The sequence below is a fragment of the Salmo salar genome, chromosome ssa14 (genome assembly GCF_905237065.1).
Source record: "Salmo salar chromosome ssa14, Ssal_v3.1, whole genome shotgun sequence".
NCBI classification, from domain to species: domain Eukaryota; kingdom Metazoa; phylum Chordata; class Actinopteri; order Salmoniformes; family Salmonidae; genus Salmo; species Salmo salar.
This window is the reverse complement of record NC_059455.1, coordinates 68859011-68876060: the sequence shown is the minus strand read 5'-3', so window position 1 is coordinate 68876060 and position 17050 is coordinate 68859011. Positions and strand designations below refer to the sequence as shown.

General features: G+C 42.2%; 2 protein-coding genes across 4 annotated transcripts; one reads left to right on the top strand and one right to left on the bottom strand.

The window, feature by feature from the left end:
• Positions 1-1338: 1338 nt before the first annotated feature.
• si:dkey-266f7.9 (phosphatidylinositol-specific phospholipase C) lies at positions 1339-10099 on the bottom strand. 3 transcript variants are annotated; one of them, XM_014142299.2, is made up of 4 exons: positions 9859-10099; positions 3531-3624; positions 2647-3217; positions 1339-2568 (listed from the first exon to the last, which is right to left on the bottom strand). In XM_014142299.2, exons 1-4 carry the CDS (start codon positions 9995-9997, stop codon positions 2302-2304), a joined length of 1071 nt encoding a protein of 356 aa, XP_013997774.1. In that variant the 5' UTR covers positions 9998-10099; the 3' UTR covers positions 1339-2301. The 3 variants fall into 3 exon arrangements, with proteins under 3 accessions (XP_013997774.1, XP_013997776.1, XP_013997775.2); XM_014142301.2 differs by lacking the exon at positions 9859-10099 and adding an exon at positions 9180-9348; XM_014142300.2 differs by lacking the exon at positions 9859-10099 and adding an exon at positions 6761-6885.
• A 722-nt stretch (positions 10100-10821) lies between these two features.
• Positions 10822-16634, top strand: LOC106570207 (protein rapunzel). The gene is made up of 3 exons (XM_014142291.2): positions 10822-10941; positions 14011-14110; positions 15117-16634. Exons 1-3 carry the CDS (start codon positions 10837-10839, stop codon positions 15833-15835), a joined length of 924 nt encoding a protein of 307 aa, XP_013997766.2. The 5' UTR covers positions 10822-10836; the 3' UTR covers positions 15836-16634.
• Positions 16635-17050: the final 416 nt, after the last annotated feature.

The window sequence follows — 17050 nt, the reverse complement described above, 5'->3', positions numbered from 1 at the left end:
CTCTGGCTGGGCCACTCAAGGACATTCAGAGACTTGTCCCGAAGACAATTCTGCATTGTCTTGGCTGTGTGCTTAGGGTCATTGTCCTGTTGGATGGTGAACCTTTTCCCCAGTCTGAGGTCCTGAGCACTCTGGAGCAGGTTTTCATCAAGGATTGCTCTGTATTTTGCTCCGTTCCTCTTTGCCTCAATCCTGACTAGTCTCCTAGTCCCTGCCGCTGAAAAACATCCCCACAGCATGATGCTGCCACCACCATGCTTCACCGTAGGGATGGTGCCAGGTTCTCCAGACGTGATGCTTGGCATTCAGGCCAAAGAGTCCAATCTTGGTTTCTTCAGACCAGAGAATCTTGTTTCTCATGGTCTGAGAGTCTTTAGGTGCCTTTTGGCAAACTCCAAGCGGGCTGTCATGTGCCTTTTACTGAGGAGTGGCCTCCGTCTGGCCACTCTACCATAAAGGCCTGATTGGTGGAGTGCTGCAGAGATGCTTGTCCTTCTGGAAGGTTCTCCCATCTCCACAGAGGAACTCTAGAGCTCTGTCAAAGTGACCATCGGGTTCTTGGTCACCTCCCTGACCAAGGCCCTACTCCCCAAATTGCTTAGTTTGGCTGAGGGCCAGCTCAAGGAAGAGTCTTGGTGGTTCCAAACTTATTCCATTTAAGAATGATGGAGGCCATTGTATTCTTGGAGACCTTCAATGCTGCAACATTTTTTGGTAACCTTCCCCAGATCTGTACCTCGACCCAATCCTGTCTTGGAGCTCTACGGACAATTCCTTCAACCTCATGGCTTGTAAATAAGGTATTTCTGTTTTTTATTTTTAATAAATGAGCACAAATTTCTTGAAACCTGTTTTAGCTCTGTCATCATGGGGTATTGTGCGTAGATTGCATTTTAAAAAATGTAATCCATTTTAGAATAAGGCTGTAACGTAACAAATTGTGGAAATGTCAAGGGACCTGAATACTTTCCGAAGGCACTGTATATACATTGTGCATAGTAATGTTGTAGGTCAAACTAGGTTTGTTATTTATTTACTGATTCATAACGATAAAATCAAAGGTTTCATTGTGGGAAAATTACTAGCATCGCACCTGCTTGGGACACAGGTCATGGTACCCCTACATTAAGAATATATCTATAAATAGCCATAGTAATGTTTTTGGTCAAACTAGGGATGATATTTATTTACTTATTCTTAACGATAAAAGCCAAGGTTTCAGTGTGTGAAAGTTGCTGTCATCAAACCTGCTTGAACACTGTTCAATTATTTCTACAGCTGTTTTCTTTCAAAATCTCCATTCAGTCAATACAAGTCCATTCACAAACAAAGCATACATTTTATGTGGATTAAAGCAATTTATTTCTATTGACAATTTTGAATAGCCTGTCCAATCATACAGCCATTGTGTCATTGTTGTGACTGAAACACTGCTGGGTTTGAAAGGGGTTAATATCTTAATGACATCACTGTCCAACAGATTAAACAATACCACATGTAAGGTTTGAAATCAATAACTCAAAGATGTCCTAATTGTTTTCCGTTTTGTGTTCATGTTTGTGGTGTGGCATTCTTCCCAAATGTGTCAGTTTTCTTTGAGCATTAACACTTACAGTTAATGTTCACTCCAAAATTAAAGTTTTTCAGACATTTTCAGATCTACTGCTGTGTAGGTCCAGCTATATGCTTCAATCCCAATATGAATGAGAAAGATGGGCGCCATAGGCATACTAGGGCTGTAGCTGGATTTACACAACGTGTGGGACGTAGATTAATCTCGACAATAGACAACTTTTGACGTCTAAACATATCTGGAAAACTTTGATTTTGGAGTGAACTAGCACTTTTAAATAGTGATAGTCAACTCCTATAGTTATTTTCTTGATGAGGTGCTACACAAATTAGAATTGCGACTCGTCCATGATCACCTGGCCAGCGGTCAAAATTTGGTATTGGACATCTTAACAACGTCATTTTCTGGTTGTATCTGGTTTTCTGGTTGTGGAGACCAGATGATAACCAGTTTATGATGTCTTACTTCCTTACAGTTAGTACACAACCTGACCATGACATCAGAAAATGTATCAGTCTGACATCATTGTAAACTGTTTTGTCCGCTTGTTGGAAAGTCAAGAGAGATGACAAACCTCACTGCTTCATTAAGTGGCAAGGCATAGTGAAAATAAGCATACAATGAGTAAAATGGACTCCCAATCCTCATGTAGTGTCCCAACAATTTTAATTTGAGGGTATCTATGTTGATTGTATGGTAGCAGGCTTAGTAGATGAGGGACCTCTCTCTCAGTTGAAGTTGATGATCATTTGAAGGAGGGGAGCAGCGGGGAAGTCCATGGTGATGATTCCGAAGCGCCTGTTCTGCCCTATCAGTGCCATCATGTAGTCGTACAGGCGGGCATTGATTCGCTGGGCGATGGCGTTGGGGTAGGCAAAGATGCCCGCTCCGCTGCCATAGGTGAGGAAGATATAGGCTTTGTTGCCCACAGGGGCAGCCTCCAGGTGTTCGTGCACACTTTGCCATTTCTCAGCCACATGCAGGAGGGTGGGGACCTGGGGAGACAACAAGCATATGAGACTCAATAAAAATGTTTAGCCACAATTTAATTTTCAAAATGACCATCTCCTTACCTTCCAGTCGTCTGCAATGTCCAGGGAGCCGTAGCGCATGCCGAGGTCAGGTCCGCCAAAGTCCTGGAGGACAATGAGCTTCCCTCTGGCCTGTCCCACAGTTGGCATGAGCCGACTGTGCCACAGCATGTCCCAGTCGGCGTAAAGGTGAATGTAGCTGACCACCGCCCCGTAGATGTCAAAGGTCTCACTGAACTCCTCCTTGAGCCGCATCAGCACCGTCTCGCTAGGGTACTCACGTAGGAAGTCAGCCACGCCCTCCAGCACGTCACCGAAGTGCGCCCGCTGGTAGGACACACCGTGGTGTATGGTGAGGTTGCCACGCACATGGCGCACACGAACGTCCAGGAAGCGCACACCGGCACGCAACTGCGACGCCAGGCTCCAGGACTGGCACTCAGCCAAGGCGCCGCCGTAGATGGCCATGGTGTTGTGGGTGCCAGGCATGGTGACCTCGGACAGCGGGCGGCTGTCCGGGAGGTCCGCCATCCAGGAGGGGTTGAGGAACTCGGGGGCCGGAGTGTCGTCATAGTCAGGCCTCTGGATGGCGCTGTTGCTCAAGCCAACAGCCCTGGTGGGTAATTAGATCAAAGGTCAATACCAAAGTTAGCTAATTATATTACTCATAACTGACTCTCACACCACTCTTACACTACTTCTCTAGAGTTGTGTCTAAATTCTCCTGAATGACGTCCTCTCCTTATCTCCTTTGCTTCATAACTGCATAAGTCTGAGATTGGCCTCTTCTATATTGTTCTGTCCTCTCCAGTCATTCAGATTAGTGCTAATGAAGGAAAGAAGACTGTGAGTCTCCTTAAACTATTCAAGACTATTGAGACACAACCCAGGGGTTGTCAGGACTACCTTTGAAATAAGATACTCACCCCAGTAGGGTCATCAGCTCGATAAGCATCTTCCCCATCCTGGGGACTCCTTTGGTGCTTGCCATGTCTGATTCTTCAGTTATATTAATGGGGACTGAGTTTGGGGGCAAGAAAAGGAAGCACAGATGAATCTCAGGGAAATTGTTTGGTGCTTTAGTTTTAGAATAGCAGCAATACAGGAATTGTTTTGTGATTTTTGGTTTGGGGGGTTACAGGTACAGTGAGGGAAAAAAGTATTTGATCCCGTGCTGATTTTGTACATTTGCCCACTGACAAAGAAATGATCAGTCTATAATTTTAATGGTAGGTTAATTTGAACAGTGAGAGACAGAATAACAACAAAACAATCCAGAAAAACGCATGTCAAAAATGTTATAAATTGATTTGCATTTTAATGATGGAAATAAGTATTTGACCCCCTCTCAATCAGAAAGATTTCTGGCTCCCAGGTGTCTTTTATACAGGTAACAAGCTGAGATTAGGAGCACACTCTTAAAGGGAGTGCTCCTAATCTCAGTTTGTTACCTGTATAAAAGACACCTGTCCACAGAAGGAATCAATCAATCAGATTCCAAACTCTCCACCATGGCCAAGACCAAAGAGCTCTCCAAGGATGTCAGATACAAGATTGTAGACCTACACAAGGCTGGAATGGGCTACAAGACCATTGCCAAGCAGCTTGGTGAGAAGGTGACAACAGTTGGTGTGATTATTCGCAAATGGAAGAAACACAAAAGAACTGTCAATCTCCCTCGGCCTGGGGCTCCATGCAAGATCTCACCTCGTGGAGTTGCAATGATCATGAGAACGGTGAGGAATCAGCCCAAAACTACATGGGATGATCTTGTCAATGATCTTAAGGCAGCTGAGACCATAGTCACCAAGAACACAATTGGTAACACACTACGCCGTGAAGGACTGAAATCCTGCAGCGCTCACAAGGTCCTCCTGCTCAAGAAAGCACATATACATGCCCGTCTGAAGTTTGCCAATGAACATCTGAATGATTCAGAGGACAACTGGGTGAAAGTCTTGTGGTCAGATGAGACCAAAATGGAGCTCTTTGACATCAACTCAAATCGCCGTGTTTGGAGGAGGAGGAATGTTGCCTATGACCCCAAGAACACCATCCCCACCGTCAAACATGGAGGTGGAAACATTATGCTTTGGGGGTGTTTTTCTGCTAAGGGGACAGGACAACTTCACCGCATCAAAGGGACGATGGACGGGGCCATGTACTGTCAAATCTTGGGTGAGAACCTCCTTCCCTCAGCCAGGGCATTGAAAATGGGTCGTGGATGGGTATTCCAGCATGACAATGACCCAAAACACACGGCCAAGGCAACAAAGGAGTGGCTCAAGAAGAAGCACATTAAGGTCCTGGAGTGGCCTAGCCAGTCTCCAGACCTTAATCCCATAGAAAATCTGTGGAGGGAGCTGAAGGTTCGAGTTGCCAAACGTCAGCCTCAAAACCTTAATGACTTGGAGAAGATCTGCAAAGAGGAGTGGGACAAAATCCCTCCTGAGATGTGTGCAAACCTGGTGGCCAACTACAAGAAACATCTGACCTCTGTGATTACCAACAAGGGTTTTGCCACCAAGTACTAAGTCATGTTTTGCAGAGGGGTCAAATACTTATTTCTCTCATTAAAATGCAAATCAATTTATAACATTTTTGACATGTGTTTTTCTGGATGTTTTTGTTGTTATTCTGTCTCTCACTGTTCAAATAAACCTACCATTAAAATTATAGACTGATCATTTCTTTGTCAGTGGGCAAACGTACAAAATCAGCAGGGGATCAAATACTTTTTTCCCTCACTGCCATCTAAGAGCCAACATATTTTTTGCGCTCTCATTATTAAGTAACATAATAGATGCAAAGTATTGAATATTTACGATGATGCATTTCAAAATACATTTTGTAACTTTCATTTTGTAACTTTGCCCCAGAAACAATTAACTGAAGGGCACCCCCACATCATATGAAGGAATGTGCCTACCTGATTCAGGGGACTGAGTGAACAGTTGGGGCCAATTTCATCATAAAACATTTTAAATACAGATAAATATAGATACCAAGGTCAACATTTTAAAAACAGATAAATATAGATACCAAGGTCATATTTTTTCATATTAGGGTTGTTCAGATTCAATTATATCTGTGGACAATACTTTTTTAATGGCTAGTTCAGAATATGGGCTTTCCCAAAGTTGTTTATAGAGATCAGTCCTTTCGGGAGCCCAGATCATTCATTTATAAATACCATCATTGGATGGTTCGGTAGTTGGGTTTCCCAAGAGACTCCATAGGCCAGCATAGCTGCCCTAAATTGTAAATATTGAAAAAAGGAGTTACTTGGTAATGTGCATGGATCCTTCAAATCTGTGAATCTTCTCAAACCATTACTGTCCATGATACTGGCAAGGGAACAGATTCCACATTTGGACCATTCGGGGGGGGGGGGGGGTGCAAAAGTCCGCCCTCCAGATCACAAGTCATCATTGTGAAATATTGGAGTATGGGCATGCCATTTTGATTCCCAGTTCCTTTGTTTTCAATTTTGCGCCAGATAGAGATTGTGTAAGCAATAATAGGACCAAAGCGTATTTTAATGTCACGGCGGTATAAAGGATCGGGAGACATGCACAGGAATGGGTAATAGGGATTTTTATTGACCCAAATTACAGCGTGCCATGTAAAGGCACGGGGATGAAGACCAAACAAACACGTTTACAAACATAGGGTTGAAACCCAAACAAAAGAGCGAGGCGTACCTCGAATAAATACACAATCGCACAATGATTATCACACGGGACGAGACCCGTAATCATCTGCACATTACACGTAGCACGAACGCCAAAACAACACAGCACAGGTACTCACAAGACAAACGGACAAAAAGGACAATGGTGAACAAAGGGCACACTTATACAATTACTAATCAAATGGGAATAGGGACCAGGTGTGCGTAATGACAGTTCCGGAGGGATCTGTGACATTTACATTGTTCAAGGGATATATCAGGGAAGACCATCTCTTCCAGGGCAATAGGAGACACCATATGTCTCTTTATACTCAGCCAGGGGGCGGTAGAATAATGTCTAAACCAATTTAGAATGGGACGAAACGCTAGTGCCTGGAAATACAATTTAAAGTTATAAATACAATTTAAAGTTTGGTACGTCTTTCCCTTGTAAGTTTGTTAATTTTAGCCAGAATTGCTTACCTTTCCATATACATTTTGATTCCACACTATGTAGTTTGTCCCAATAGCCAGAAGGGGGAGCAATGGGAAGCATTGAACTCCAGAAATTCAGCCGTGGCAGTAGACTCATTTGACAATAGATATTCTGCTGGTTAAAGCAACTGGGAAGTTATTCCATCTACAGAGGAACGTGTTAAAGTGATTTAAGCATTCTGTTAAAGTTAAAACAATGCCATTATTCATTAAATAAATTGTATCAATAGCATGTCAACTATTAAGGGGTTTATGAATGCTTATTCATGAAAGTTATTATAAAATGTTAACAAAAGGTATTATTTGAAATCAACACAAGCAACTTAAGAGCCTGTTGCTCATTTGTTTTTCGTAAGAGGTGCAAATGCCAACAGATACATGTTTTTCAGCTTTTTTGGGGAGGAGATCAGGTGGTTAACTCAATTGGAACTACAGTGCCTTCAGAAAGTATTCATACCCCTTTACTTATTCCACATTTTGTTGTGTTACAGCCTGAATTAAAAATTGATTAAATCATTTTTTTCTCACCCATCTACACACTATACCCCATAATGACAAAATGAAAACATGTTTTTAGAAATTTTTGCAAATCTATTGTAAATGGAATACAGACATATTTCATTTACATAAGTATTCACATCCCTGTGTCAATACTTTGCAGAAGTACCTTCGGCGATTACTGTTGTGAGTCTTTTTGGGTAAGTCTCTAAGAGCTTTGCATACTTGGATTGTACAATATTTGCACATGATTCTTTTTTAAATTCTTCAAGCTTTGTCAAGTTGATTGTTGATCATTGCTAGACAGACATTTTCAAGTCTTTCCATAGATTTTCAAGCCAATTTAAGTCAAAACTGGCCACTCAGGAACATTCAATGTCGTCTTGGTCAAGCAACATCAAATCAAATTTTATTGGTCACATATACATATTTAGCAGATGTTATTGCGGGTGTAGCTAAATACTTGTGTTCCTAGCTCCAACAGTGCAGTAGTATCTAACAATTTGGTACATCAGTGTAGATTTGTCCTTGTGTTTTAGGTTATTGTCCTTCTGAAAGGTTGGAAAGCAGACTGTACTAGGTTTTCCTCTGGGATTTAGCTTGTGCTACTATAGACTACAAAGGGAAGCACAGACGAGAGCTGCCCAGTGACACGAGCCTACCTACATGTATTCCGTTTTGTTTTATCCCCCCAAACAACTAGTCCGTGCTGATAAGCATACCCATAACATGATGCAGCCACCACAACACTTTAAAATATGAAAAGTGGTACTCAGTGATGTGTTGTGTTGGATCTGCCCCAAACATAACGTTTTGTATTCAGGACAAAAAGTGAATTTCTTATCAATTTTTTTTCCCAGTATTACTCAACAGGATGCATGTTTTGCAATTTTTTTTATTCTTTACAGGCTTCCTTCTTTTCACTCTGCCATTTAGGTTAGTATTGTGGAGTAACTATGTTGTTGATCCATCCCCGGTTTTCTCAAACTCTAGCTGTTTTAAAATGACAATTGGCCTCATGATGAAATCCAATGAAATCTCTCCGGAAACGGAGTTAAAGAAGCATGCCTGAATCTTTGCAGTGACTGGGTGTATTGGTACACCATCCAAAGCCTAATTAATTTCTTCACCATGCTCAAACAGATATTCAATATGTGCTTATTTTTTATTTTGTTTACCCATCTACCAATTGGTGCCCTTCTTTGCAAGGCATTGAAAAACCTTCCTGGTCTTTGTGGTTGGATCTGAACATGAAATTCACTACTCAATTGAGGGACATTGTATATAATTGCATGTGTGGAGTACAGAGATGGGGTAGTCATTCAAAAATCATGTTAACCACTTATTGAACACGGAATGAGTCCATGCAACTTATTATGCGATTGGTTAAGCACATTTTTACTCCTGAACTTATTTAAGCTTGCCATAACAAACGGGTTGAATACGTACTGACTCAAGACATTTCAGCTTAAAAAAATTATAGTAATAATTTAAAATATGTTCTACAAACAAAATTTCACTTTGACATTATATGGTATTGGGTTTAGATCAGTAACACAACATCTAAATGTAATACATTTTAAATTCAGGCTGTAACACAACAAAATGTGTCACGCCCTGACCTGAGAGAGAGGGTTTGTTTCTCTATGTGGTTAGGTCAGGGTGTGGGGTGGGCATTCTATGATGTCTATTTCTTTGTTTTGAGCGGAGTATGGTTCCTAATCAGAGGCAGCTGTCTATTGTTATCTCTGATTAGGAATCATACTTAGGCAGCCTTTCCCCACCTGTAGTTGTGGGATCTTTATTTTGTACTGCTTGTTAAGCTTACAAGACGTTACGGTTGTATTCATTGTTTGTTCCTTTTGTTTGTAGTGTTCTGAGGGAAATAAAGACTATAATGAACACTTACCACGCTGCGCTTTGGTCCACTCCTTTAGACGATCGTGACAGAATGTGGAAAAATTCAAGGGGTGTGAATACCTTCTGAAGGCACTGTGTACAATATGCACTTGTGGACACAGGTGAAACCTAGAGTAGTTTTCCCACTACAAAATTCTGCAAAAGGTAAAGATCACACTATTGATTACCTAACTCTTGTCAAACTTAGGTTACATAAATAGAAACATAACTTTATTTCTTATGCTGACTGCTAGTTTAAATTATGTCACTTGTTACCTATTTCAATACAAGTGCTTATAGATTTGTTTTAACCTACAGTAGTTTATTTTCAGTTATTCCTTGCTTTGTCAGAGTTGACCGCAGAGCAATTTCCTAGATGATCCCTAAATTAATATATCCTCCTTTTCAAAAATATGGTTAACCTCTAAACCAGACTTAAAGATAATATAAACCTAGGATGCAATTGTATGTGGCTCAAAAACAGCACAGATGTACAGTAGGCATAATAAAAGCAAGCAAGCCCATGAAAAAGTTGGCAGCGATACGGGCAAAGTACAGGCAATGAATGAATTCGATGTGAACCCAGTTCACCCCACAAGGAATTTCTATGGCAGGCTAAACCTTTCTAAGCCCAGATCCAAACATGAGTTCCTCCATTCTAGCGACCACAGTATCAATACCCTTGTTACCTGAACCCAAAAGGTGGGAGTCTTCGGCCTGACAACCCTGCAGCCAAAGGAGGACAGCGAGCGAGAGAGAGACAGAGACGGACTGAATGAACGAGCGAGGGGGCATGTTGATGGGGGATGTTGATGTAGCAGATCCCATGGAAAGCTGGGTGGGTTCAACATCAGTGTGTGAGAGGGGGGCGCTCGCTCGCTTGACCGATCACGCCACTGTTGTTTCAGACCGACTGTTCGGCGTGCTCTCTCTCTCACACACACACACACACACACACACACACACACACACACACACACACACACACAACGGGGCAACTGTGTAACCATAAACAATGGTTTAAAATTCAATACACAATAACCTGTAATTCCAGCTATCTTTTGGTAGTAAGTTTAGCAAACTCATGTTTATCGTTCACTGTCTCATCATATTTTCGTATGTTTGCTGTGCTTGTGATATTAATTGTGCCTTAGTGCCAAATAGAAATATATAAAGTGAAATTAACTTTTTGGTAACACTTTACTTGATGCACAGCATCATAACACGTTATGACACGGTCATAACCATGTCATAATATGTCATAGTAGCTGTCGTAACTTGTCATAACCTGTCACAATATGGTCATAACACTGTCATGACCCATATTTATGCCTGTTGTGACATATATTGCGTTATTTTATGATTGGTTATGACACCTATATAATAGTGTCAAAACCCACATTTATTGAAATGTGTTTTTTCCCTAACAAGAAGTTTTCTTTCGTTTAAAAGTTTGTTTCTTAAGTCCTTTGTTGTTGTTATAATTAATTCTCCACAGTTATGTTATTTTCATCATTAAATAACTTGTAGAAAATACACTTTATGACACTGTCATAAAACATAACCATCCTGTGTTACATTACTTGGACTAAGAAAATGCACTTTATGACACTGTCAAGAAACATTATGACCATCATAATCATATAAGCCAGATAGGCCTACCTACCATGTACATGCCCTTATGTCAGTCATCGGTCAAAAAGAGGGTGTCTTGTCCTGCTCCTGAAATCTGTTCCTGCATTCATCCCAGTCACCAGAAACAGAACATTGGGGTAGGTGCATGTCTCACATCAGTGTGTGCGCAATTACAATAATAATTCAATATGGTTAATCTCACAAAATGTTATATAACAAAAACATACTGTTCAGAAAATCTAATCAAATTTTATTTGTCACATGCGCCGAATACAACAGGTGTAGACCTTACAGTGAAATGCTTACTTACAAGCCCTTAACCAACAATGCAGTTTTAAGAAAAATACCTGAAAAACTAAGAAATACCGGGTACCGGTAAGTTGAGGTAATTGAGGTAATATATACATGTGGGTAGAGTTATTTAACTGACTTATGCATAGATAATAACAGAGAGTAGCAGCAGCGTTAAAGAGGGGGCAATGCAAGTAGTCTGGGTAGCCATTTGATTAGATGTTCAATGGTCTTATGGCTTGGGGGAAGAAGCTGTTTAGAAGCCTCTTGGATCTAGACTTGGCGCTTCAGTACCGCTAGCCGTGCGGAAGCAGTGAGAACAGTCTATGACTAGGGTGGCTGGAGTCTTTGACAGTTTTTAGGGCCTTCGTCTGACACCGCCTGGTATAGAGTTCCTGGATAGCAGGAAGCTTGGTCCCAGTGATGTACTGGGCCATACACACTACCCTCTGTAGTGCCTTGCGGTCGTAGGCCGAGTAGTTGCCATACCAGGCAGTGATGCAACCAGTCAGGATGCTCTCGATGGTGCAACTGTTGAACCTTTTGAGGATCTGAGGACCCATGACAAATCTTTTCAGTCTCCTGAGGGGGAATAGGTTTTGTCGTGCCCTCTTCATGACTGTCATGGTGTGCTTGGACCATGTTAGTTTGTGGACACCAAGGAACTTGAAGCTCTCAACCTGCTCCACTACAGCCCCGTCGATGAGAATGGGGGTGTGCTCGGTACTCCTTTTCTTGTAGTCCACAATCATCTCCTTAGTCTTGATCACGTTGAGGGAGAGGTTGTTGTCCTGGCACCACACGGCCAGGTCTCTGACCTCCTCCCTATATGCTGTCTCGTCGTTGTTGGTGATCAGGCCTGCCACTGTTGTGTCATCAGCAAACTTAATGATGGTGTTGGATTCTTGGCAGGCTGTGCAGTCATGAGTGAACAGTGCGAATATTGCCTGTAATCCATGGCTTCTGGTTGGGATATGTACGTACAGTCACTGTGGGGACGGCGTCCTTGATGCACTTAATTGATAAAGCCAGTGACTGATGTTGTGTACCCCTCAATGCCATCGGAAGAGTCCCGGAAAATATTCCAGTCTGTGCTAGCAAAACAGTCCTGTAGCTTAGCATCTGCTTCATCTGACCACTTTTTTATTGACCGAGTCACTGGTGCTTCCTGCTTAAAATTTTGCTTGTAAGCAGGAATCGGGAGGACAGAATTATGGTCAAATTTGCCATATGGAGGGCGAGGGAGAGCTTTGTATGCTTCTCTGTGTGTGGAGTAAAAGTGGTCTAGAGTTTTTTTTCCCTCTGGTTGCACATTTAACATAGAAATGAGGTAAAACAGATTTCCCTGCATTAAAGTCCCCGGCCACTAGGAGCGCTGCCTCTGGATGAGCGTTTTCCGGTTTGCTTATGGCAGTATATAGCTCATTGAGTGTGGTCTTAGTGCCAGCATCAGTCTGTGGTGGTATGTAGACAGCTACGAAAAATACGGATGAAAACTCTCTAGGTAGGTAGTGTGGTCTACAGCTTATCATGAGATACACTAACTCAGGCGAGCAAAACCTTGAGAATTCCTTAGATATCGTGCACCAGTTGTTGTTTACAAATATACATAGACCGCCACCCCTTGTCTTACCAGAGGCTGATGTTCTATCCTGCCGATGCAGTGTGTAACCCGCCAGCTGTATATTAATCATGTTGTCGTTCAGCCACGACTCGGTGAAACATAAGATATTACAGTTTTTAATGTCCCGTTAGTAGGATGTACGTGCTTTTAGCTCATCCAATTTATTTTCCAGCGATTGTGCGTTGGCCAGTAGTATGGATGGAAAGGGCAGATTAGCCACTCATCGGCAGATCCTCACAAGGCACTCCGATCTCTTTCCGCGATATCTTTTCCGTCTCTTTCTCCTGCGAATGACGGGTATGAGGGCCTGTTCGGGTGTCTGGAGTAAATCCCTCTCGTCCGACTCTCGTACTGTTGACAAGAAGGCTAATGTGTAATGGAATGTTTTGCCTGTGTGGTAGGTTTTGTGGGTTTTTACACTCTTGTGTAGGTGTCATAACCAGCAATAAAACAATGCAATATATGTCACAAAAGGTTATGACAAGGTATTTCAGCTGTTATGACATATTATGACATGGTTATGACCGTTTCGTAACGTGTTATGACGCTGGGTGTCAAGTAAAGTGTTAACAAATGTTATTTTCACATCACAATGGCAATGTTACCATCAATAAAACTCTTAAATAATTGAAGAGGAAAATAATGGAGCCTTTGTTTGTTGTCATTGGACAATGAAAACAAATCAATATAGATGGCGGCAAGCAGACAGGTATTTTGTTATAATCTTTGATGAGCCTTTATGAATAAGGCTAATTATGTATCTTTATGTTTTCAACTTGTCTTTTTGACAAGAGAACATATGTAGACACTAGTATGATGCTAGAGATAATGAATATAAGGTTTAAAAGTGGTGAAGTGCACCTTTTCTTATACCTATGTAGTAACAGTGTAATTACTACAGTGTTGTTGCATAGTAACTTAGTGATTGCTTCGTAATTGCATACCACTGGTTGAGCAGTTTTTGTAATTAAATACGTTTAATGAGTCCCTGATTATTGTGTGCAAAATTGCTTAATTTCATTTCTGTACAACTCACATTAAATTACTGAAGTACAATGTAACATCAATAAGATGTTGTTACTAGTGTAATAACAGAGTTACACAGGTATAAGATACATTTCATGTAAAGTGAGTAATACAGGCTTACAACGATTCCGAACATGTGATCTCATAGGGCTGCTCACTGCTTGGTTTACAGCCACAAAGCAGCCAGCTGCATTTCCCCCTCCATCCAATCAGCACACCCCAAACAAGAGTCATGTTTCCTTGTTCCTCTGTCCTTATATGGCAGAAAGTAGGCTGGGCTTCTCAGACGGGGACTCTTGGAAAATGGTCGCTTGGAAATACTGACAGCTTGAATAAAGAGAAGGATAACAACAGCTTGACCTCAGGTAAACAGAAGAAATTTAGCCGTAAGGGCTTTATATTATCTTTTGGGGTTTTATCTGAAAAGGAACACTTTATATTTAAGTCAAAAGGGAAATCAGTGGTTCATGATACATGTTTGTGGTTGGAGAAACAGGAAATGAGTGTAGTTAGACCAAAATGAATGTGATTTACTCAAATGGATCTCTGAATTGATGTACAGTACACTGGCATGTGCCTTTATCATTTTGTTTTTCTTTAGAAAAACTTGCCGGTGTAATAGGTCGTCAATGATTGTATTTAATGTATCCAGGCGACACACCCACTGGTCTTCCAGATTTTTTTCCTTGGGTATGATGAGTAAGAGCTAAGCTATGAACTAGGGTTGTATATAATTTGCAGAGCCACACAAATCAGTTTGTGTATACACACAGAACAACATACACTCCCTTTCATAGGTGACCCAAATGTATGTTGTCCTGTGTGAGGTTTGAATTTAGAAGCCCTGTATCTGAATGAAATACTGTACTTGATTCCAACTGATCGCTAACAGCCATAAATATGAAAAAAAAGATTGATAATGAAAGATATGTTCTCTTAGAAAGACATAGTCTCTAATTCTCTCTCAAATAAGATAACAGTTCATCTTGGCTTCTAAACCGAAGTAATTATTGACTTGTTGCCCTGGCCTAGTGACTTGTTACTTACTACACAACTAGAGGCTTTGTGAGGGGTGTTACTCAGGAGTATTAAAACTGTAGCTTGATACATAAAGCTAAAAGACACAAAGTGACATAATGCATGTGTGGAATGCAACTTGAGAACTAAGATACCCAATTCTTTCAGCAGCATTAAAAGTAATAAGATTCTTCTGAAACATTAGTCGATCTCCCCCATCTACAAGAAAAGCTTAAATAGAAACTGTTCAGTTCATTGCCTACCCTCACACAACAGCCTGACACTGTCGGGTTTCTCTCTCTCCTTTTGCTTTCTCTTTCTCTTCATCATTATATTTTTCGCTCTCTCTGTCAGAGTCACAGACGCTAACGTCGATGGCTGAGGCTGGGCAAATCAGAAAGACAGCGGTCAAGGTGTTGGGTTGCGTGGAGAAGGTCTCCTCCTTCGCCTCGTCCATCGACCCCCTCTTCGGCATCGTCTCCTCCTTGGTGGGGGTGGTGCGCACAGGCCTGGTGGGCGAGGAGGCGCACGCCCTGGACAAGGACTTCCAGGTGGTACACGGCAAGTTGCAGAGCATCTCGGCGAAAAACCATCAGTGCCTGCGGCAGATCCGTGTAGACGAGGTCAATGAGACGTTCGGCAAGTATGAAGAGTACATCAAGCACCAGTATGCCGCCTTCAGCTCCATGGTGACGATGGTGAGGAAGGACCCAGAGGGAGCGCGGCGCCACATGGCCAACTTCGAGCGGGCCTACGAGAGGGATAAGAGTGACCTGAGCCTGGACGTGTACTACCGAGGCGTCATGGGCACCGGGTCAGTGTTTGGAAGGCCCCTGCTAAAGGTGTACCTGGAGCACTGTGACGGAGACCGCAGGGTTATGGAGCACCGGTGCTCTCACCTGGGCCACCTGTTCCACATCGGCCTGATCGCTCTCATGGCCTACACAGCGGTGACGGAGGACGACGAGGAAGAGGTGCGGGAGAAGTGGGCCAAGCGCGTGGAGGACATCCAAGCCAAGATGCAGGAGGTTTTGAGCCAGTGCAAAGAGGAGGAGGAGAGGAGTCCGCCCTAAAGCTTGGGAAAGGGGAGAGGTGGAGGCCCTGTCCAGAAATAACCCCTACTCCCAGTCCTGAAGTGCTACTGGGTGTGCAGTATGTCCTGGGTGTTCCTGCCCTGCTCTAATACATCTGATTCTACTAATCAGCTGCTCATCTTGAGCCTAATTAGCTAAACCAGATATGTTAGAGCAGGGATGGAATAAAAGCCTGCAGACCCAGTGGTTATCCAGGAGGAGGGATGGCCACCCCTGCTCTAACCCCCTTGTTAGAACTGGATAGGTACGCACAAAATGGCTGTAGCTCCACCGTGCCCTCAGAGGCATGGTGGACTTTTTGCAAAATATTTTGCTTAGACCTGTCCAATTTATTCCGATCAACACAAGTGCCAAGGGGTCGGGGCTAAGGGTTGATTGTCGACAGGGCCAGCGATTGAAGGGAGCTTCGGTGGGTTAGAAGTGGAGTTTTGTGGTTTGGTGGTTAAAACTGTATAGAAGTGGTTCCCAATTTCTCAGTAACCAGACTCATTTAAGTGGACCAAGTAAAACAAGGAAATCATATATTATGTGTATTATTAATAGATGGAAAACCAAATTCACAGTAAAAGCAATCAAAATATGTTTTCTTTGTTTGTGCACATAAACTGCATGTTTATTTTGGTTAACTGAACTCTGTTGTTGTGGTAATTGTTCCTAGTTTGAATTTGTGTTCATACCGCTGCCTTATATTAGGCTACCTGCCAATACTTGCTCTGGCTGTCTGGTAATCTCTTATACTCTGTCTTCAATAAAGAAGTCTAAATTATGACCAATATTACAGTATGTACAAGACATATGACTGAAAACCTAGTACCATTTCTCTCTCTCACAGAATTATAGAGCAACCCTATTAGTTATCTTGACCTGAAGTATTATGGATAGACCTAAAGAGCTAAAACATGTTATATTGGTCTTACAATAGAGAATAGCCATACATGGGGAAAGTTTGCTATGTTGCCTATCACACCATACATCAGGGGTTCCCAACCTAGGGACCTTCCTTGATTTGAGAGATACAGTTTGCTATGGTTAATACCGATCAAAAACAACGCAAACATCCGCGATGCTTTAGGCTAGAAAAGCAGTAATTTGCCAGATGAAGATGTGACTGATGCACATGAGAATATCTTTGGTTTGTCTCTATGACATTCAGAAGCTGAGCCACGACCTTCTAAAGTCGAGGAGTCAAATAAA

Excerpts from the sequence above, each read along its gene's own strand:
- LOC106570207 (XM_014142291.2), top strand. The coding sequence starts at position 10,837 with ATGTACATGCCCTTATGTCAGTCATCGGTCAAAAAGAGGGTGTCTTGT. Across the intron at positions 10,942-14,010 it reads ACCAGAAACAGAACATTGGG|AAAGTAGGCTGGGCTTCTCA; the intron begins GTAGGTGCATGT and ends CTTATATGGCAG. Across the intron at positions 14,111-15,116 it reads TAACAACAGCTTGACCTCAG|AGTCACAGACGCTAACGTCG; the intron begins GTAAACAGAAGA and ends TCTCTCTGTCAG.
- si:dkey-266f7.9 (XM_014142299.2), bottom strand. The coding sequence starts at position 9,997 with ATGGGATCTGCTACATCAACATCCCCCATCAACATGCCCCCTCGCTCG. Across the intron at positions 3,625-9,858 it reads CTCCCACCTTTTGGGTTCAG|TCCCCATTAATATAACTGAA; the intron begins GTAACAAGGGTA and ends CCCCAAACTCAG. Across the intron at positions 3,218-3,530 it reads GAGCTGATGACCCTACTGGG|GGCTGTTGGCTTGAGCAACA; the intron begins GTGAGTATCTTA and ends ATTACCCACCAG.